General features: G+C 38.8%; 3 protein-coding genes across 3 annotated transcripts; all 3 read right to left on the bottom strand.

Moving 5' to 3' along the window:
* Positions 1 to 2,792: 2,792 nt before the first annotated feature.
* LOC116250686 (GTP-binding protein At3g49725, chloroplastic) lies at positions 2,793 to 12,018 on the bottom strand. The gene is made up of 13 exons (XM_050076941.1): positions 11,408 to 12,018; positions 10,813 to 10,881; positions 9,762 to 9,820; positions 9,548 to 9,637; positions 9,268 to 9,380; positions 8,399 to 8,467; positions 7,044 to 7,188; positions 5,484 to 5,539; positions 5,317 to 5,367; positions 5,157 to 5,211; positions 5,006 to 5,062; positions 3,758 to 3,877; positions 2,793 to 3,652 (listed from the first exon to the last, which is right to left on the bottom strand). The coding sequence occupies exons 1-13, from the start codon at positions 11,772 to 11,774 to the stop codon at positions 3,227 to 3,229; spliced, it is 1,677 nt and encodes a 558-aa protein (XP_049932898.1). The 5' UTR covers positions 11,775 to 12,018; the 3' UTR covers positions 2,793 to 3,226.
* A 2,039-nt stretch (positions 12,019 to 14,057) lies between these two features.
* LOC116251000 (uncharacterized) lies at positions 14,058 to 15,847 on the bottom strand. Its single transcript, XM_031625049.2, has 4 exons — positions 15,493 to 15,847; positions 15,270 to 15,391; positions 14,389 to 14,514; positions 14,058 to 14,317 (listed from the first exon to the last, which is right to left on the bottom strand). The coding sequence occupies exons 1-4, from the start codon at positions 15,529 to 15,531 to the stop codon at positions 14,101 to 14,103; spliced, it is 504 nt and encodes a 167-aa protein (XP_031480909.1). The 5' UTR covers positions 15,532 to 15,847; the 3' UTR covers positions 14,058 to 14,100.
* A 562-nt stretch (positions 15,848 to 16,409) lies between these two features.
* Positions 16,410 to 18,096, bottom strand: LOC116250771 (peroxidase P7-like). Its single transcript, XM_031624696.2, has 4 exons — positions 17,865 to 18,096; positions 17,545 to 17,736; positions 17,272 to 17,437; positions 16,410 to 17,015 (listed from the first exon to the last, which is right to left on the bottom strand). Exons 1-4 carry the CDS (start codon positions 18,075 to 18,077, stop codon positions 16,624 to 16,626), a joined length of 963 nt encoding a protein of 320 aa, XP_031480556.1. The 5' UTR covers positions 18,078 to 18,096; the 3' UTR covers positions 16,410 to 16,623.
* Positions 18,097 to 22,591: the final 4,495 nt, after the last annotated feature.

The following is a 22,591-nucleotide window of genomic DNA, read 5'->3' as shown; positions in this document are numbered from 1 at the left end:
ACTACGAATCCAGAGCAATTCAATAATTAAATGCACAACGATGATCGGCAATTTGTTACGTCAAAATATGAGAGGTTCCGGTTGAACAGAATGCACGACCACGCAGGCACTCACTCGGGGTTAGATAACGGTCACAATCTTGGTTTTATTCCTTAACAACATCTGCGCGTGCATGTGCATGCATGCATTAATCACCTTTCACATGAAATGCGCTCAACGTTGACGGCACTCCTACGACTTTTTTCATCACTTGTAACTAACCAGCATGCGGCCTGTCAGCCTTAACTTTACACAAGAAGATAATACAAAAATCTTGCCTTGATGGGTCAAGATTTTATGTTATTGACGAAGCCACTAAGTACAGAGCATAATAAGGTGGCGAGGCGGCTCATATTCAAGGAGGGGTATGAGGTTCGAATCCCATGATCATTGTCCGCATCAATATGTTATTTTTTTGAACTACAAATGGTAACAAGTGAAACATTCGAGTTCAATGATGTACCATGTGTCTATTCATACCCGAAGCAAGCCAAAAACCTTAAAGCATAAGGGTAGGTTTTACCTGAACGTGGTTTCTCCTAAATAATACATAAAAAAAAATCTGACTAAACTACACAATGTTGACTCCCTGATCATCAATATGGGGTCGCTCAAGCCATCTGGTGGCCCTCTTGCAGTCCTTTTAGGTAGCCCGTTGCATTCATGTTCCATTCAAACAAAGACTGTTTGCGCATAGGCTCCTTAACTTTATTCCACAAGAACATGTTCGTATTTAATTCATTGCCATCTCAACAAATATGCAAAGAAAGCTCCCCATGATATGCCTTTGTCGGTAGCGCTGCCGACGGAAATTTTGGTAATTGCGTGGAGATTGAAGAACACGAACTTTTAATGGTATTCCATTTTCGTTTACTTTCAATATCTTGATGACTCTAAATACAGGTGGTTTCATACTTACAAGAACAAAGTTGCAAGTTAAATGGAAAGCGGCTCAAGAGTTTTGGCACAGTTGGTAAAGCCTGTCACTGGTGTGAGGATGGTAATTAGTTTACTTTCATATCCCTAAAGGGGTTGCTGCAAATGGGGGCCCAGCTGGTAGGTGTCCAGTATCCATCGAATTCTCAGAGCATCAACTTTCTGTACTGCAAAAGGCCATTGATGAGAAAGTTGAAGTGCAGTTGAGCAGCACTTCGAGATATCGAAAGAAGGCCATGTACCCTACGAAGACGAGGGATTGGATGTGGGCTTCAGCCTGTTACTGAGATGTGGGAAGCCCTGCTTACCAGGAATTAGTTTATTTTCATGAGTGTCAGTTAACTTTCCATGCAAGCTAAACAGGTATAGGCTAGGTTTGCAAGGGTATTCACCTCAGGGTTCATTTTATGCCGTTGGCAACCAAGTCTCTCGGTCCAAGTGCAGTTTGCTTGAATCCTAAACTAAAAAGGAATTTAGATTGAAAGACATCATCCCAGAAGATATGTTTGACTTGCGTATTGATGTGGGGTACATAGAGTGTGTTCCACATAGAGACACAAACGAGGAACACGCTGAACATGTCCGGCATTCTGAGCCCACCTTATCCAGCATCTCATCTCCTTGACCTTAGATTATATACTTGGAGCTTTGGTTTGTGCAAGAAGTGATGCTCATAGGAGTTGTCATGTGTTTTGCTTGCTTCTTAGCTGCCACCGAATTACGCCAGTAATTTTCAGATGTTCTTTATTGAAAATTATTATAGAGGCCTACCTTGTTGCACCAAAAAGAAAAGGAAAAAAAAAAACCTACCCACAAAAAAGTACACAGAAATTCATGCATTTAATGAGCAATAGCGACTTGTTATAGGCTTTAATAATCCCCTTGGTGTGTAAAGGTCAGGAATGAAGCTGGATCATTTGTGACCGGACGCAGCAAGTGGCCCACTTAAAACTTAGGTGAAATTTTCCTAAACAAGAAAAAGATTTTGAAGCGTAAACACGTAGTGCTCAACAGAACCTAGCAAAGCTAAATCTTGCAGGACCAAGAATACCAAAAATATGAAACAGAAAGTTGCTTTTTGCAAAATTTTGGTGGGCATGAACTTTAGATTAGTTGGAAACCTTACCATAAACTAGAAAAGAAACAATACTTGAGGTATTTCTCTTGGTATGAATTTCAGGTTCTCAAGCTGAACGTGGAACTTGACACTGATGCCCAGACCATCCAGCAGTGTCACTTAGGTATAGATGATAAAGAAATGTAGTCTATAGTCTATAGTTCTGCAAGAGATTGCACCACGTTGGTTGGTTTTGAGAAAGGCAATCCTCAAGCTAACAATGAAACCGTGGTTTACAATTCGTTCAAAAGGGTTCAGTTTTGTCAGCTATTATAGGCTTAAACCTTACAGCATCACTAAGAGAACAGTTCCTCCGGTTATGGCCTGGTATAGGCAAATCGACATAGTCAATGCTGCCAAAAATCATTGAAATTCATAGAAAAAAACCTTTCTAGATGAGACCACAATCAGAGCTTGCGCTTTCTCATGCTGATGGCTTCACCCATAATTCAAAATCAGACCACCTAGTTGTTTTATCTGCATCATGTCAGCTGATTAAGCTCTTGCAGCTTTAAGCTTGACAGTGAAAGCCTCAACTGGAGAGCAGGTGATAAGGAGAAAGTATGTGAAGAACATGGGGGTCCAGACACTTGGACGATGTCCCAACCACATCCCCTTTTTTCTAAGATAGAATGAACCATTTGGAAAGTAGAAAACAGTTTCAAACGATAGGTTTCACAGACCATTATAGAGAAATCCAAGAACAAAATAGAATTGTTTAACAATTCCACCAATAATAATTACAAATGACAAGAATTACAGAATTGGGTGTTGGGGGGTGGGGGGGCGCCTCTCCCCTAGCAGCCGTTCATTGCAAGAATTACAAGTACGCTCGAGAATTCCTCTCAATTACACAACACAATTTCGTAGGTTTCTTCATACGTTCCATTCAAGTCAGATAACAAGAACCGCCAAGAATAATTCCGGGATGGAAAAGTGAGCCAGAGAACCAGTGAACTCATAGCCCAACTTGAGAGATTCCTCAAGACAGTTGGCCCACAAGTCTTACCTGCCTGATTAGTATACATTAATGCAAAATCCCTTCTACAAATTCCTCTGGGTTGGTCACCAGACACAAGCAGATTACTTGTGTGGAGGGCTTTGAATGGCTGTAATGTTAATGGAAAAAAACATCTACTGCAGGTACTGGCTTTCTTCCATTTGAGAATTTCCTTCTTTTGCGGGTGGCCTCCATTTGCGGTCAAAGCTTCTTTCTGGTGATGGATGAATTCTAAGCTTATCATCAATAAGCTTTAAAAGCTCTTGCAGCCCAACTCCAAGTATGGCAGATGTTTTCACACATTGAAGCAGAGGAGGCTGGTAATCAGTAGCTTGATGATCAGTAGTAGGTTTACATGGCGCCTCAGGCTCCAGATCACTCTCATCTGTATCTTCTTGAAGATCACATCTTGCTTCATCCTCATCACAATGATTTGTTGACCTCTCTAAGGCTAGGTTGTCCTTATTCTTTTCAGGAGACTCAGAATTCTCTCCAGCTCCACCAGGACCACCACTGTCTTCAAGTTCAGAAGCATCTTCTTTCTTTTCAAGCACATCTATCTGAAGAGATCCTAATATAGTTTGAGTGTATGTTCTATTTATTTTATCAGCATGATAAAAAGCAGTATAAACAAATTCTGTAGGCAGCAGTACAATGATGATTACCTTGTTCCAAACTTCAATCATATTTTGCAGTTTTTCCTCAGAAACCCCAATTTGCTGCAGTACTTGCAGAACTGTTGATCGTTGTTCTTCCAAGTTGAAGGCACTAGAGTCTAACACATGCTGCCAACAATTAAAATGAGAAGTATTACAAAATGAAGACAAACATATTTGTAATTGCCATTTGACCTAAAACTAAAGAACCACCACCAGAGAATACAAGAATGTGACCAGAACATATAAGGACAAATTCAAATCAAAATCTCACACTTTTTACAGATTCATGTGAACTATCATTCTCTTCTACAGAAACAGTTTTCACCTTAATCAAACCCTTGCAAAACTGGCACTAGGCATGATGACACTGAAAGAAAATCACCAGCAACTTTAGATATAACATGAAGCACAATTATCAGCCTCCACCAAGAGATATGAGATCAAACGAGAAAGCACATGAGACTCTGAACAGTAGTAAGCCACTTCCATCCTATTGTACACTGTGCTGTATAAATCTTACTCAGCACTTTAGCCAGTATGCCATTATAATCACTCATCTATAGCTCCCTCCAATTAGAGTCTTAACGAACTATTCTTTCTTCTACAACTATTCCTCCCAATAACAACCAATATTAAACAAGGCACAACTGCACAAGAGCACCCTAAAAGAAACCCTCCAAATTTAGGAATCTAATAAAACATGATCTTCATCCTCCACAGAGAGGTCAACGTTACAAGTGCAGTAATTGTGCAATGATTCAATAAAAACAGCATTAAATAAAAAAATAGACAGTCACATTTGCTAGGTCAACATTAACAACCCACTTATTCTGTACAGATTCAATGAAAAACAGATAGTCATATTTGCTTAAGCTCTAAAGGGAATAATGACAGGAACACAGCTTTCCAATTATTTGATGCCATAAGGAACCCAAAAAAAAAAAATGTTCACTGTTCTGAAGGATAGCCATGACAAGCAAAATAAGGATAGGCTTCTAATGCAAGACAGATATTAGCTGGATAATATTGTAAATACCAACTTAGCAAATATGAAATACAGAAATGTGCTTGTTATCACATGGATCTGATGCACATTAAAAATATGTTAACTGATAACCAAGCATGCATTGGACAACCACAAACAAATTTAACCAACTATACATTATATCCAACTTATATCACCACAGATAAACATGGAAGAGAATAGAAACAAACCAAGTTCTACAAGTTAGGTCATCATTGAAGCAAGCATACCACTAGAAGATCCGCTTCAACAACTTCTTCTAATGTCGCATGAAAAGCTTCAATTAGCTGCATATAATTTGATAAAGACTAAGGCAGGTTCTAGGGGAAGAATGTACCTTAAATAGAAAGTACTACAAGCACAAAAGAAAAGGCCCTTTACCTGAACTGGTAAATCAGAAATAAACCCAACAGTATCACTAAGAAGGACTTTTCTTCTGCATAATAAACCAAAGGTTCCATTAAACTGCAGATTTGATTGTCTAATCTATAAAAAGGTAGTTGAATGAATGTCCTCATGGCTCCTTATTGATCATAATTACCCTGAAGGCAAAATTACGCTTCTCAAATGTGGATCTACAGTTGCAAATAATCTGCACGGTTTAGATGTGCACAAAAAGTCAAACAAGGGCCTCACATTGTGGACAGAGAAACAGGTAGAAAAACTTTGCACAAAATTAATGCAAAAGAATCTACAGTTCAAGGATACCTATCATCCCTATATAGGTCAGTTTCTGATAAGGCACTAACCAGAGTTGATTTTCCCTGTGTAAAGATAACACATGAACAAGACAAGCAAGTGAGGTCATTTGATTAAGATAAAGACCAATAAAGAACCACCTATACATGCAGCATAATTTCAAAAACACTTCATCTATCAACTTACAAAATTTTCATCCATAAAATTTTGCAATTTTTATTGGTCAAGGCAGTGATAAAAAAAAATTCCCTATAGAGAGAGTGAAAAAGTGCACGAAAGCAGCAGTTAGTCCCCAAAATTCTGTAACCAGAACATTGAGGGTCGGAGTAGCAATATGTAACATGACAGAACAAGTAATGGCAAACGTTAACTGTGATGCAAAAGACATCAGGAAAAGAAAAGAAAACTCAGGAAAATAAAAAGGAAACACATTTAGGACAAAGGTTACATTCACTAAACTTAATGGCTAACCACCTTACCTTGTACACGTTTCTCATTCAAGTTATGTCATCTGGCTCTTTCAAATGAGTATGGAATCTGGTAGTTCAAATTCTTTAATGCGTCTCTTTACATTTGCCAGGCTAATATGTGACTAGAATCTTAGTGACTTATTGCATATAAAATGTCCAATTTGATGCTTCCTGACAGAAGATAAACTAATTCTACAAACACATTTAAAGATTTCTCCTTTATAGCCATTTTGGACATATTGATGCCAGTGCACTCAGATCTGTTAGATGAGGTAACAGAAATGTTTGGGAATTATAGATTTTTGCCCCTGGAATGTCCCAAATGGTTGGTTAAGTTCATGTCCAAACCAGTGATTTATTCCTTGTTCCAGTTCTCAGGACTTGTGCATGGCCATGTCTAATAACCGGGACCATGAGCACGTAAGGAATTTTAGCTTCTCATATCATCAAAACTTGGGTAACAAATATAGCTGTCTTTCATGTCCTTTGCGTTACAGCATGAACCCGCTAATTTTTAATTAAAATTCATTTTCTATGTGTTAAAAATTAAAATTATGAATTGAAATCAGTTTTCTAGTCTAAACAGTATTTATTGTACTGAGGCAAGGTTCAGATGACGAAACATATCAGTTTCAACAGCAGCTTGTTAAATTTATTATTTCAAGTTGATTTTATTGTTTGGTTAAGTTTACCTGCATTGGTTCCTGCCTCTGTATAGAGAGCTTTGAACCTTTGGATTAAATATGCACCACATTAACATAATGACCATGTAGTATACAAAATCAAGAGCAAAATTTTCTCCAATAATATCTCAAAATTCTGTGGAACAAGTAGAATCAAGTAGACTCTTTATTCCTCCATATCATCATGCATGTTTGGAGCATGGATTGGTTATATCATCCTCAAGGATCGGTGAATTCTTGGGCTGGATTCTGGAAACATCTATCGTAATTTTTTAACTAACATACCTGGACATTTTCTTTATTTTCTTAAGCAACAATGCAGCAACTGATCATGCACAAATAACTAAAGTAGACATACACAAGTTTAGCAACTAACCAACATCACTATAAATGTGAGTTAGCATGGTGAAACATACAGCATTAGTATACCCAACTACTGCAACTGTAGATAGACCTTGGCCTTGTGAACCACCACGCCTTTTGCGTGCAGCACGTTGCAAAGCCCTTGTGCGACGCACTTCTTCAATCTGAGACAAAAGATGATTCCTTCGCTCAAGGATTCTGCAATTATACCATATAAAATTGGATTAGCTTACAATCAATACAAAAGAAACCAAAAGCATCTGCACTGGAAGGCAAAGCTGCATCACCAAGCATGAGAAGCTGGGAAGATGGTCCATGGTTAGAGATTTCTTCAAGATCAAAACTAGAAGAGTAATGTAGCAAGCTTAAACCCTGACAAACAGAAATTTTATACTTTTCAAGAATTAGGTACACATCTACATAAATTTCCAATATGGAATAGAACAAATTTAACCCTATATAAATTGTTAAGCATTTACTTGATTATGAGTTCTCTATAAAATTAGTCAACTTCTTTCATATGTCCTCTTCTTAATTTATCATCAAAATATCGAATATGTAAATGTTTTACACATTAACGCGATAATACATCAAATCAGAATTTTTCTTTCACAAATTAGCAGGCAATTGACACCATTCATATTTTCAATTACGCCATCCAGGATGTTGGACTTTTTTCAATAAACTATTTACAATTTTTTATCTACATTTGTTGCATTTCTTTAAAGGAAAAAAAATTATATATATATTTAGGTAAACCTTCCTCTTCAAGCTTCTGTGCTACCAACTATGTTATGTTTAGACACACATATTGAAGATCTACAGTTCTACACACAAACTTAATTACCTATGGCATCCTTCAAAAACTTATCACTTCAGTGTCATTATTCCAATTGTTGATGGTAAAGGTCATTCTGAATAACCATGATGGTAAAGATCATTCTGAATAACCATGACTGATTCTTGAATTATGATCTGACGTTTTCTCTTTCCACAGGTTATTAAGATTTACTTGAAAATATAAATAATTTCAGGTGACATATCTCTTCTGCCTGAAGGTTGACAATTTTAATGCCTACATATGGCAATGCCAATCAGCAAGGTTAAGATGCAAGTTCTTATTTCCTTCCAAAGAGGAAAATAGAAAAACATATAATCACCAGGACAAGAAAGTGAAGTCTCTTAGTTCATATGAATTACTGATACTTATTTTCTACTACAGAATACTTTGTAAGCAAACAAAGCACAGGTATACTATGTGCAGAGAAGCCAAAACTTTTCTGTGGAAATCGATAGTAGAAAAACATAACATACACTACATGCAATTAAGAAAAGCAAGAGGGTTATAATATAGACTATAGTCCTCCCAGTCAGAATACAATTTGAATAGAAAGAAATGTGTAAACACCTCCTACGCTGAAGCTGCAGCTCTGTCTCACCAGCACCACTGATGAAGCCACGTCCACCACTTGCCCTCCTGTGAAGATGGTAGCCAAATCAACATGTTGGTTAGTAGAAGCAGGTCAAACAAAAAATTCTTACCATTAACATACATTAAGCATATGAAACCAAATACACAATAAATATTAAAAAAAATAGTCAACGAAAGTCCAAATCAAGGGAAAATCATCAAACAAGTACAGGAAACAGAATAGGAATGCGAGCAATTTTTTTTTAAAAAAAACAAGCCGAAGAAAATTTGTATCATGGACCTTTATATATGTACATTATATGCACACACGTGTGTGTGTGTGCCTGTGTAGATAGACAGAGAAGCTCTTTTATTACTAGCCATCTGAAAAGCAACTCAACAATAACATAATGGAAGTGGCTACAGTTTTCACATTAAAGAAAACAGTTTCTTTAGGGAGAGAGAGAAAGACAGCAGGAAACGTTAGTGTTGTCTTCCCATTTATCGTTTTCCCACCTGCTTTATTACCTAATAGTTATTTTTCCTGTAGTCATTTCTTAATCTTTTTGGTATTAACAATGCAAACTTTATGGCTGATCGACCTGCTGTTTGCATCAATTCTTCCATTTTCATGACATAGGTTCATTGTTGACTCATGTAACAACTAAGATGAGATATATCTTCATGGCAAGACCTTTAATGTATCATACCTTATGCGGAGATTGGGGAAAAATAAATACTTGGATTGTTAACATTTTGGAGAGTTTTGCTGTTAAATTTACTGCTTACTCCAAAATTTGATTCAACTGGAACAACTTACTTCTAAATACACATACTCTGGAAGTATGTTGCAATTTCATACTCACCCACGAGCACTAACAACCTCAGCTTCACCATCTGCTCCAAATGTTAAACGCCCTCCAGGACCCCTTACACGAACAAGCCTGGTTCTCTTGTACATTAGTGCTGCCAACTCTGACTGGCATTCAATGCAAGACTTAAAAAAGTAAGAACCAAAAAGATGACTATTTTGAACATCTACATAAAAAAACAGGCTTCCAGTTATGTAGTTCCTTGTCCAAAAAAAGAAAAGTTAAGAAAGACCATAGTCAAGAACAAATCGTTCATGAGAATTAAGAAGAGCACCTGAAGTTTTGCTTCTTTTGTCTGAGCATGAGCATTGAATATCTCTATTATAAGGCCCACACGATCCAAAACAGGCCTCCCCCATTCCCGCTGCCATATTTGCAGAGTAGAACAAGTATAAAGGTTTTGCAAAAACTTAAAAAAAATTACACTGAAGCATTCAACTTAATTGTCCCATTTTCTTGGATCAGGAAAAAAAAGGAACAGGACTTGCCTCCAAATTACGCTGCTGAACACCAGAAAGAATTGAGTTGACAAAAATTGCATCTAAATCTCCCTGTCAGAGTTATAACATTGATAGTTGATAAACGATAATTTCATTAATTGTAACATAGCAAACTGTACATTAGACAGCAAAAGCAACATAAAAGGTGGACCACCTGGCACCATGATTCAGACGATCACAAACAGCTTAATACATAGTATGGGTTGCAGAGTGGAGAGCGAGAAAAGGAAAGCGATCACTTTTGTAACATAGCAAACTGTACATTAGACAGCAAAAGCAACGTAAAAGGTAGACCACCTGGCACCATGATTCAGACGATCACAAACAGCTTAATACATAGTATGGGTTGCAAAGTGGAGAGCGAGAAAAGGAAAACGATCACTAACCAAAAGAAAATAAAGATGCCATTACACGTATTTTCAAACATCAGGTGTAGATGCAAACCAGTTGGAACTGTGAGCATGTTGACATATTCAAGCAAGTGAAAAATTAACACATCATTCAAGCAAACTGCTATTTAATAAAAATATGGAACTAGGTTCAGAAACCCCCTAATTGTTAAACTGAAACAAGAAGATGCAACCAAGTAGCATAATCGGAAAGAGGCATGAAAATGCCACACAGGTGCACAGAAAATATAAACAGATAAACTGAGGCCAAAGGGTACAGCCATTCACAATGAACGGATCAGAGGATGAGGAATAAACAACCAGATTTTAACATGACCCAGTCGATACATACAAGATAAACGGCACACCCATTGTTGAACACAATGACAGACAATATCTCATGAAGAAATATGGTAAACATTTCCCCTTTGTCAGATGATCAAAAGACTTAACCATCAGGCATGCTTATGTTGAAGTCAACCAACGCCGCTGAGCAAGGTTAGATAAACGAGATTATACCGCTAAAAAATTGAACCATCAGGTGAGATAAACGAAATTATACCACCAAAAGATTGAACCATGAGGCTCATAAACATGGCAAATCGACGAATAGAAACCATCAGACAATGCCAAGGAATAGAAGAAGTAACTTGCCTCCGAGTCAAGAGCATTGACGTGATATTTCACAGTTTCAACAGTGCCAGGTCCGAAATATGTATCTGAAGCAGCAGTAGCACCACGATTATCAGACACAAGTAAAACGATCACGACCCAACTCCTCACCAAAGAAAAGCAACAAACAAAGATAGACAGGAAGGCAACCATCAGTGCTCGTCACCCACAACAGAGAAAGACCATTCTCCAACTCCTTACAAAAGATAGAAAAAGGGAAAGAAACAAAACCCTTCAAACGTCACCCACAATTGGAAAGATTAATTCCCACCCTCCAGCAACGAAAGAAATAAATGAAACAAGAAAAATGATCAATGTTTATCACACGTTATATCAAAGAGCATTCCCCAACTTCTCAACGAAGAATGAAAGAAGGAAGAACCACCAACGCTGTCATCCAGACATGAAAGATCGTTTCACGCTTCCTCAGCAGAGTAAGACAGTAAGAAAGAACGGAAGCAAGAAAACCATTTTTCATCCAAAAGCTAAAAGGACCATTCACCAGCTACCCACAAAAAATAAACAAACAACGAAGAAACGGAAGAAAGAGAGCCGTCGAAAGCAGTATAGAACCTGCGTGTGCCTTGAGTGATCTAGCAGCAGGGTTCTGAACAACGAGATGAGGGGGCGCCTGCTTCTCGCCAAACTCGACAGAAAAGACGCCATCTCTCTGTTCTTCAAGGGAATTGGCGAGGTTTAACGCTTCATCTAGCTTGGCCTTGAATAGGGTGTCCGGCCTCAGACGAGGTTGAACCACAAAGAGCTTTGGCGGCCTCGTGGGATCCTTATGTACCGAATACCCTTCTTCGTCCTTGGAGGAGATGTGCCAGACACGGGAAGAATGGACGGCCCTGACATATGGGTCACTCGAGAATCTGCAATTTATGGCGTTTTTGATAAGCTTGGTTATGGTTTGCAATCCAAAGCTTGATCTGAACATTTGCTCTCTCTGCCAGGGGCTGCCGAAATCGAACTGTAACGGCTGTAAGGTTAACAATCCCGTAGAAAGAGAGGGAGAGGGAGGGAGAGCGGCAGACTAAGCATGGTGGCGATCATTGAGACGGCAGACTAACGTCACCCAGAAGGCCGAGATGAAATTTTCTTATTACCTATAAATTTAACAGCAAAAAGGTAATCATAGAAGACCGAGAGGATAGCCGCCACAACGAAATAGCCTGCGAGGAGATTGCCACAGACCTATAAAAAAGAAGCGAAAATTAGTCAATGCGTACAATGCATGTCAAATTTAATTTTCATATATTTTAGTATCCAAAGTTTCTGATAGTTTACATCATCACATTGTTTCTTTTCCGAAACTAGAGAGGGTACGATGAATCACTACTAGTCGTGAGTTCGAACTTATGAATCTATGATTAATATGATATTTAACGACCTCTAAATCTCAAAACTTTACAATGCTAAAAAGCAATTGTAGCATGATCATGTCTACCACCTGAAAAAGGGTTTCTTCATTATGAAGGGAAAACTTCTATCTCTACCGATTATAAGTCAAAGAGGTCGTTGATGTGTTTGAGCTGGAGGATGGAGGAGGTAAAAAATTTAACACTCCAGTTATCCGCATCGACTCATGAATTTGCCGATGAGAAAAAGCAAAATCCGAGTGAATGGCCCTGGCTAACACCTCGAAATCTTGTCCTCATGATTGCAATGAAGATATTTTTACGTTAACAAATAATTTGCTACCATCCGGATATTTGGAAAGGCCTGTATCGTTGCGAGGGGCCATTTGATACGCATCGACTGCATGTATATGCACTCGATAATGATATGCTGCATTCAAAATCTTTCTTGTTGATATTTTTATATATGCAGAAAAATGAATATTCAATCCAGTTTAGCCTTATAGTGGTGTTACACCTCAGCCTGGATCTGACCTGTTAGAAGGTGAAGTTCGAATAAACTTGTTGATATGGGAAGCACGGCCCAATTGTAACCTAGATCACCATCCCGACTTGGTTTCCAACTTTAACTAGAATAAGTTCTACATCCAACTTGAGAAGATCTGACAAGCACCCAACGCAGATGGAGTTTTGGTGATCAGTGTAGATGCCCGGCTTACATGCTTTATAGTCCCTCAGTTCTGGACTTGGACACAGAAAGTCCAATCTAAATCCAATTTATTGGCAGCACAAGGTACAAAAAAAGTTGAACGGGTAGACGCCCTGTGGACGACTAAAAGAAGAGACTAGTTCTTATTCATATGAAACGCCAACAGAATTATGGATTTCGTTACTAGTATGCAGGCTATAGGGTTGAAGAGAAATGGCCAGAGACAATTAGAACAGAGTATCATAAACTTGCCAGCCTCAAACACATGGCATCCAAATTCAATGGCTTTTTCGCCCAGGCTGACGAAAATGCTGAGCTCGAAGGAAAGTTTAAAAACTTTCTCGCCAAGAAGTCTTGAGCTGGAGGAGTCGGATCCACACCTTCTCTTCCTCCACCCGATTTTGAAGGCAAAATTCGACTTTCTGCTTCTCACCAGCGAATGGGGCAGGGCATGAAACCCAATGCAGAGAAACTGCGGCATTTTCTCGTCTTCTGAAACAAACGTGGCCTAAGGAGAAAAAGAAATCTCTCCCATGATGTGGGTGTTACCATCATCAAAGTAGTTGAGTCTATCCACTGAGGGAGAAGTTACCGCATGATTAGTATGACTCGCAGAGTATACTTATGGAAGATGCACAGACATGATTAAGGTGGTTCGTGATTATTTTTGTTCTCCTATATATTGGATGATTGGATACTTGCTCTTACGAAAATGAAACAAAGAGAACATTTTCCCTGTAAACAAAGGAATAGCCGGTGAGAACAGGAGGCCTCAGCATGGAGAAAGAAAAGCTCACCATGCAAGTCTTCCTGCTTCGCGTGGTGATCTGAAAATCCAAGACCATGATCCACATGGTCAATCCAATCCCTTGCGGTGGTGCTCATTGCCACAAAGAGAGAGGGAGAGAGAGGACACCATTTGCAAGGCTCATGATGCTTGCTTCACTTAATCAGTTTCAGCTACTACCCAAATCCGCAAGTACGCTAACAAAGATAATAGGAGTAGAGGAGCTCATTGTTAGAACACATTACAACCATGACGCAGATGCCGTGTATCATATCATACAATTACCAAGTTATGATGCACCATTAAGAGTTTCCTTGCATAAAATAATTCAGATCTTCGTCTGTCCACTATCCACAACCGGTACTATAAATTCAAATACTAAGCTTGATTCAATCCACTTCGTTGAGGTTCAATAATTACAGGTCGAATTTGATGGGCCACTACCTTTGTCATTGCAAGACTTCTGAGCATCAGAATCTGCTGCACCTAGTTCAAATCCCATCGCCTGAACCGGCGGCCTCTCGTTGAATTTCAAGAGATAAACAGTCTCATAAACAGGTCGGAGCTCCAAAATAAAGTGAGCATCTAGATATGCATCACAAAGATAGCACCAGACAGAAAGGTCACTGCAAAAAAAATATGAACAGATCATGTTACAGTAAGGCCAATGAAATAAAACAAACGGCATTTTTCGTACCTGTAACTAAGTGCAAGACAGTGACTCGTATTCTGAAAATGCTCAACCATGTGTTTGTTCACGAACCGACTACAGAAGACACCCTTGCAACCAAGGCACAACCAATTCTCAGACGGATTCTCACACCTGAAATAAGATTGACCCTATGACAACTCCTACTAACAACAAAGAAGTAAATCATAACGCCATTCACATAACAGAAGAGAAGGAAGAGAAAACAGGAGTAGATGTCGAACCTTATGGGTGTAACAGGAAACCTAAACAAACATAGAATATATACAAATCATCTGCAGTTATACAACCAATAGTTGACCCTGGTAACCGTCGCAGTTATAGAAAAATAGCTAATATCTGATAAGCATGCTGCATATGAATACAGTTCTGTCATTATTCGTGCAAACAATAAGGAAACTAATTACGTCTCTACATCAAGCCAACTCTGGAGATACAGAAATCCAAACTCTTGATCTGGAAAAAGAAGTTGCATTCCCTTTCCAATGTCGTACGATGAGATATTTCTCCGTACTTCAATCTAATCCAAGGTAAGATGTTGATGTTCCCCGTCCATCCAATAAGTTAAGAACAAGCTCCGTAAGGAAACTAAAAATTCTCGCATGGGTCGGGAAATAGCCTAACAGACAACCTCCGGTACATTTTCCCCTTATTTTGGCCGCCTCTATAGCATTTAGCAACAGGAACGAGAAACGTTCTTCCAACAGGGTTTATACCTTATTATCTGTTAGCACACATAAAAAGAAAATCGAGAGGACGGCTGATTTCTGGTATCTACTCCTGCTATCTACTCTAAAGGGAAAAGTATCGAAAAGAATGGGCAAAGAAAAAAGCAAAAAGCAAACGAAGAGTCGGAGAACGGAGGATACCTGGAGCAAGAAGACTGAGGGGGAGGGATGTGAAGAAGATCGGAGGACAAAGTGTTGAGGTGTTCGCAGAATCTGCGGGCCTCCACCCAACCAGCGTCGCCTCCGTATTCCTTGTTGTTTCCCTGAAATCAAAAGATTTAAGGGAGATTGATAAAAAAGAAGTTGTGGGTATCCTCAATTTTGAAGAAAAACGAAGAAAATTGATAAATAACCCGATACCCACCAGCATTGCGAAGTGTGAACACGAAGAGCCCTCTGCCATTGCCGATCGATGAAAACCCCAAATGGGCAACGGGAATGGTCGTGGAAGGGTAGGAGATTTACGCAGTTGAAGGGAATTTCATGGCTCGTATGTTTGCCGGAGATTGCCCCGTTAAGGATTCTCAGATCGTAGTTCCAATGACGCGTTCGATTTTTAGCTGCATATTATCCACGTCCTGATATAATGATTTTCACTTTCCACCTTGTAGAAGAAGCAATGCGTTCTGATTATTAACTTGCTCACGATTTTGAGTTAACCTAACCAGCTAACAAGCATTTGTGGGTCCAAATTTGCTGGTTTATTGAATTAAGTTTCAGAATCCCAATACTTCTCTGAGTTCAGGAGACACGGTCTGAGAAGCAAAGACACCACTTCTAAAATATGGTTGCTGCGTTTCATTCTATATCACCTTGGATACAAAACTTAAGAAATGTAGTACACATTTTCATCATATAGGTGGTTAGGGTCAAGCTCTGTAACTTAGCTTTTGGTGTATACAGGGTAGGTAAATGCATCGGGTGTACCCGATGACCAATCCGATGTGAAATTCATAGTAAACTGGGATCCGATACTTGATCCAACTTGTTTACATATGAAGGTCAGACCTTATACTTGCCGAATCCAAATTTGGTTTCATAAAAATGGTATCCGAATCTAAGTATACGTCTGAATCCAATTACATAGGCTTCAAGTTTAATCGAATATGGTAATGGGTTAGACCTGACCTTCGATCATTTTCAACTTAAGTATCTCAAGTCGATCCCTTTTTATCTAAGCAAACGAAATTCTTGCTCACAACCTTTTTCTCAATAATCGGGATATAAATAAGACATTACTTTTAAAATGAGGAGAAAATATACACCCTGAAGTTATTTGTACTCTTGATTCCTTGCAGCCAAGGAGATCACAATAAAACAAAGCTCAAGAATTACTGCTCCAAAAAAGTAATTTGAGTATCAAGGGAACATAACACGTGCAACTCACTAGCAACACCAAGAATCAAAACTCTTAGCCGCTAGCGGCGTATCTTCCCATCCCCCATCTTATACAAAAGCTTAAAACCAGTACTGAAGAAAAAGTCCCCAATTTTCCTTAGTTGATCTTCCTGCAGTTCTTCCTGATCTCACCATTGGAGCCAGTGAGAGGCTTAATATCTCCCATCTTGATCATGGCAGCGACAAAGTCTGCTTTGAAGGTTTTTGCATCCTGGCTGTAGGCTTTGACTTGAGCATCTGTGGAGCCGCCATTGAAGAGCTGCTGATCAGAATGGAGAAGGCCTCTCTGGTTGATAAGGTTCTTGAAGTAGTGGTTGTCGAAGGAAGTAGGGGTCTTCATGTCAAGGGGTGCTAAATTGTTATCTCCGGAGCCAGAAGTCCGGGGGCAATTGGCTTGCCATGTAGTTGCATAGAAAGTGTCTATATTTGTCTCGTTGTATATTCGGCTTCTAAAGCTGGTGCAACGTGCTTGACCGATGGTGTGCCCCCCTGCTTCGAAAGATTATGTTAAGAGAGAGTTTGGACTATAAACTGCTGAAGTCCATGCAATCCAAGCCTAGTTCATAGAGCTCATTTTCAGGGCTAGAGGAACTGGATTGAGTTTCATTAGAGAGAGTTTGAACCATGGACGACCCAAGTTCAAGTAATGCAAACTTAGTTCATAGAGCTAATTTTTAGGGCTAGAGCAACTGGATTGAGTTTCATTAGAGGGACCTTAAGTCCATGAGTGCAAATAGTTTTATACCTGATAATGCAACCAAGTCCTTAACAGAGAGTCCTTGAGCTTGGAAGCTGGAAATAAGCCTGCTAAGATTGAAAGTAGGTGCAGGGATGCTACTATTTGCAGCAGCCTGGCTCGCCGTCCTCGCATCTCTTCGACCAAGTTTCACATCCCAATTAGGTCCTCCAAACTAGTTCAATGTAGAAGTGAAACTCATGAGCTGGGCCTAAATTTCAGTTTACGCATTCCCATTAATTATATCCAGCAACTTGTTAGCCACGGAAGGAGAAAACTTACAGCCACAACAGAGTCCCTTGCAGCAATGGCCAGAACATCAGCACAAGACACAACTCCAGGACAGGCCTGCTCGACTGCAGTCTTGATGGCATCGATCACTTCAAATCCTCTAGCAGAATTCCTGTTAGCTGCTGCATTCTTCTCTCCTATGAAGTTTGGAGTGTCATCCAATAGAATGGATGCATCACATCCCTAATTCAATGGTGAAAAATTTCAGACACCAATACTTACCAACCGGAAAATTTGAAGATAAAGAAATGCATGTGTGTGTGTATATGTATGTATAGTGTTCATTACATATGGAACAGTATACTGCATACATTTACAAAGCAATCATGAAAGAACAGACGCAGAACTGATGCACCCATTCGCGCTTCCTTGGCCACAGCTGACCAAACCTGCGCTTGGATGGTCTTGAACACACTAGGACATGACTTGCAATAGAAACCAGTAGTCAGCTGTGCAGAGGAACTCCCGATAAGGAGCCCCAGAAACAGAGGGAACACGACAAACAATGTAGAAGCTGATGCCATGATTCTTGAAGGTTGAGAAGATGACTCAAGGTTTGTTGTTATTGACAATGGGAAGACAGTAAAGAGATTTATAGTGTAAAGATCTGAAAGGGGATGAGAGAAGGATTGTGGTTGGTGGTATTGGGAGGGTCCCATTAGAGGAGAACTAAGCCTGCCATTGATGTCTGTTTTTGATACCTCTTCCCCTTATTGTCATGTATATATGGACCCAGTAGGTGAGAGACAAGCTCATGGCAAGCCATTCCAAATTTACCAAAGCTACTAGAAGGAGCAGTAGGTTTTTGAAAAGTGTTGCATCTAGAACATTGCATGTTTTTCAAGGATTTGAACATTCACTTTGTGATTTCAGGTGGGACCAAGTAAAATAGCTCAGCAATTGCTTTAATGGACCGGTTACTGTAATGGTCTTGGAAGATTTTAAAGAAGAGAGGAGAAAAATGAATGGCAGAGTTTGTGTAGATTCAGATGCAAGTTGGTTCATCTCAAGCTGTCCGTATGCTTTAGCCAAGAGCAAATTAAAGTGGCCAATAAACGAAAAAGATACTGGGAATCGGCAACCGAAGCATGAGTTAGTTGAATGTTTTAAAAAATATCTCATTAGCATAGATCACCATAGTGAGTGGTGTAAAGTGGGAAGTATATTGAAAGTGCATGTTTCCTGCACACACACACACACACACATATATATATATATATGACAAACATTCAAAGTCCAAAAGCAAGGTAGGCAAGAGGTTGCACCTACCATCATCTTGTGGTTGTCAAACTTGGATGTGATGTAATTAGTTTATGATTGATGACTGATATAAAAGTCTAAAGGAAATCGATTAGAGAGAGTGGCAGTGGCAATTTTTTCCCCTTTTCGAGAGGAAAAGTGCGAACCATATTTGAACGAGTAACCACGTCAGCTGTGTTATTGTGGTTACTATTATTTTCATTGTTTTCTACTACTACTACTACTACTATTAATAATAATAATATAAAGTATTTTCTGATAACTGATATTCTTACAGTTCACCATGAAATGGGGATTTTGTTAGGTGCTAATGAATCGGATTTGGGTACTTCTTTCATATATAACCGTTTGCTTGAACTTAAATGTCTTGAAATTGGATTCAGGTTCGACAATGAAAAAACTAAACCATATCCAAGTTTTTACTATTTTATTGGATTCAGGTATTTATGAAAATCAAATTCGAACCCCATATCATATTTTTTTAAATAGATCGAATTCAATCACTTGACTTTGGACTCGAGTCATATAATCTAAACCGTTGATACCCAAGTTTTGGTGCAAGGTAGAGAGGCGAATGGCTTGCTGCCCCTGTATGGGCGAACCTGTTCTTCCCAATTTAGACTGCAAAGAGCTCATCAAACGTGCATACAAGCAGAGTTTGGTTCGTTGGTCATAATCTATTAGGCATCTTTGTGTGGAACTACAGTGCTTTGTCCTTCGTAACTGCATTCAATCAATACAACTCTCCGCAGTGACTGTCCTTTGACAAACTGGACATTTATAGAGGTAAGTGTGGTCGGAAGGAGGGGATGTCTGATCTTAAGAAAATGAGCTTACGAACATGGTGATTTGAAGTACAAGCTCTAGTGTATAAAGCGTAAGGCATGCCTAAAAGAATTAATGTTAGTTTATCATTCCTAAACCAGATAAATATTTTGATCTCCATATTTCAAAATTCTATTAATCCTCTAAAGTTATGTTTGATAATCTTGGATCAGAGATATGAGGCTGGCCCCTAATTAGGTGAAAGCTACTGCGGAAGCAAGTGGTGAATTTCAAAATTGCCTTATTGAGATCAGTGTTACATTATGCGAAAGAGTCGGTTGAACTATCGATATGGGCTTTTAAGATCCCCACAGATTTGTTGTAGTCTTGGATTTCAGATCCGAGTCTATCAAACATCACCTAAGAGGCTAGAGCACTGGTACTTTTGGATAGTGAGAGACCGAGATGGCCGTATAGGAGCGAACACATGCACGGTATGGCCACGAGGACAAAATGGAAAGATGACTTTTTATTTTCAGATTTTGTCCTTACCCGGGGTTATTCTTTATTACTTTTTTTTTTCAGAAATGACTGGGGTCTTTTTCTGTAAACTAGGACACCCGAACACATCACATGTGTTTGGGCCCAAACATATAACTAGATTGGTGTTGTTTTTTGGTGGTTGTAGAGTCTTTAGATTTGTCACCACCATGATTGACACAACGATCCGGGCGGGTGTTGGTAGGCTGCCAATTCCTGTTTCAAATCTTTGATGTGTCAACTCTCTGTGCTGCAACAAGAGAGAGTCATTGATGTACAAGCTGAAACACAGTAGAAGCGGCACTGTGAAATACTGAAAGTACATTTTATATCTTAGTGGGATGAAGGGTTGGGTAGAGTCTTTGGCTTTCCTCTAGATGGTAGGATGAAATACCCCTCCTACTTACACACAAATAAAATACTTTACGGTTTGAAAATAATCAAACAAACAAAGCACAAATGTAAACGTCTGAGTACCAGACGAGTCCAAGAAACATGATATGATATTTGTTTGGCCCTGGAAAGCACACTTCCCAAATAACCAAAGTTTGATTTTCTCCGTAAAATCAGGTTGTAAATTTGGTCAGATTCAGTATCAAAATCTTACATCGAATTTAAACTCGGTTACAAACCGGACAATTCATACTTTGTGGCCACATTCAGATCCAGATCGGATTTCATAGAGATGAAATAATTTAATTAACCACTACGGATCTCCAACATCCGTGCATTCATCAGGCAATAAACAAATGCAAAAGTGAATTAAATTACTGAAAATGCACCTAACCAAATAATTAATTGAAGGAAAGCCACTTTTCCTGCATCAAAAAGCTCAAAGCTTGAAGCATTCATCTGTAGCAACCCCAGATACCAGCTTTCCTCGCCATTAATGGAGTCAAACGCCCTCTGAGACAAAAGTTCCACAGTGTTTCTATCCCCTTGGTTTTTAGCTGGCAGCAAACTACCTGCTCGGAGAGTATCTCGACACTGTGCTTGAGGTTTTTGTCAGATCTAGGGTTTTGAAAATCATGCAACAGGGAGAATAGGTTTAAAAGGAATCCCAAGAAAGCGTGTAAGCAAAAGCATGTACTTCTAAGGATTGAAAGAAAGTAATAATATAAAAATGGATGGTAATATTCCTGGGCTTAAGATCCAAGGATTAAGGACAAAGTCACTAATTTTAAGGGCTGTTTGGATACGTTTGTGGACTTGTAGATCTTGGGGAATTTTGCAGAGATCAATGGCCTCTGTTCTCTGTGCATTTGAGCATGAAAATGAGAACAGGAGTGAGGATGTGAAGAAATTGGAATTATGTCCCTCTCTCCCAAGCCCATGTGCAGAGAATATTAAACAAGTAAAAATAAGTCCACATCGAAAGCATTGGGATTAACAACTGATACTGAGGAGGACAAGAGAAGAGCAACTGCCTTTGATCCAGAAGCGCTCCTCTTGTGCTTCAATTAAAAATATTAGCGGCCAACTGATGATTGTCTTCATGACAAGTTTAAATCCAGACATTCTCACGTGCAGACTCTCGCATTTACCACAGCCTATAATATATTTATATATATATCCTATCTTAATATGTCAAACTTGATGAAAATTGTCTGGGTCATTGATTTTAAAAAGATCATATAGTAGAAATTAAGTTGAAAAGGTAAAGCTTAGTTACATTTTTAAGAAATTGGAATAGCCTTTAAAGGAGGCAAGAAATCTCAGGAAACTCATCATTGAAGAGTATTTGATTTTCTTGAAAATATAACTGGATTTTCATTTTTTCAACTTAATCTTCATTAAACCAGAAGCTCAAATAATTCCCATCAAATCTGGTTCATTATGGTCTGATAGCTACTCACCCAGACACAAACACGCACCCATGTATATAATGGTTTCCATATAGTTCGTCTTGTCATTTTTTTTGTATATATATATACATATAGGATCAAAAGTACCACGTTTGATTCAATATTCTACTAGTAATATTTTAACCTATATGGTTAATTTGTCAATACCAATGTTGTCCTGTTTGGCCTAAACATGGACTTGAGGGCCAAGAGTTGGACACTTCAGATGCATTTCTGATGCAATTAATGGGCGAAAAGATGAGCATGTGCCAATGGCTGTGCAAATACAGCTAACTAAATAGTTACTTAAATATCCTATATATAACACGAATATCAAATGTCCTTGGCGATATAGGCTGCCCCTAGAAAGACTTAGCAAGAACCATAAACACAGCTTATATAATATATTTGTGGTCTCCATCCTACTGTTTTCTTAAATATGTTTGTCCAGTCGATCTGCCAGCATTTCTTATATATATATATATATATATATATATAAAAGAGAGAGAGAGAGAGAGAGAGACTTTTTATGGATATAACGGTGTAAATGATTTCTGTACAATATGCTAGCAAGATGTCCGAACTAAAAAATTAGAATTTCATATAGAAATTGCAGATTAAATTTATAG

The sequence above is a fragment of the Nymphaea colorata genome, chromosome 3 (assembly GCF_008831285.2).
Source record: "Nymphaea colorata isolate Beijing-Zhang1983 chromosome 3, ASM883128v2, whole genome shotgun sequence".
In the NCBI taxonomy this organism is placed as follows: Eukaryota; Viridiplantae; Streptophyta; class Magnoliopsida; order Nymphaeales; family Nymphaeaceae; genus Nymphaea; species Nymphaea colorata.
The sequence above is the reverse complement of the archived record's forward strand: the minus strand, read 5'-3'. Positions and strand labels throughout refer to the sequence as shown.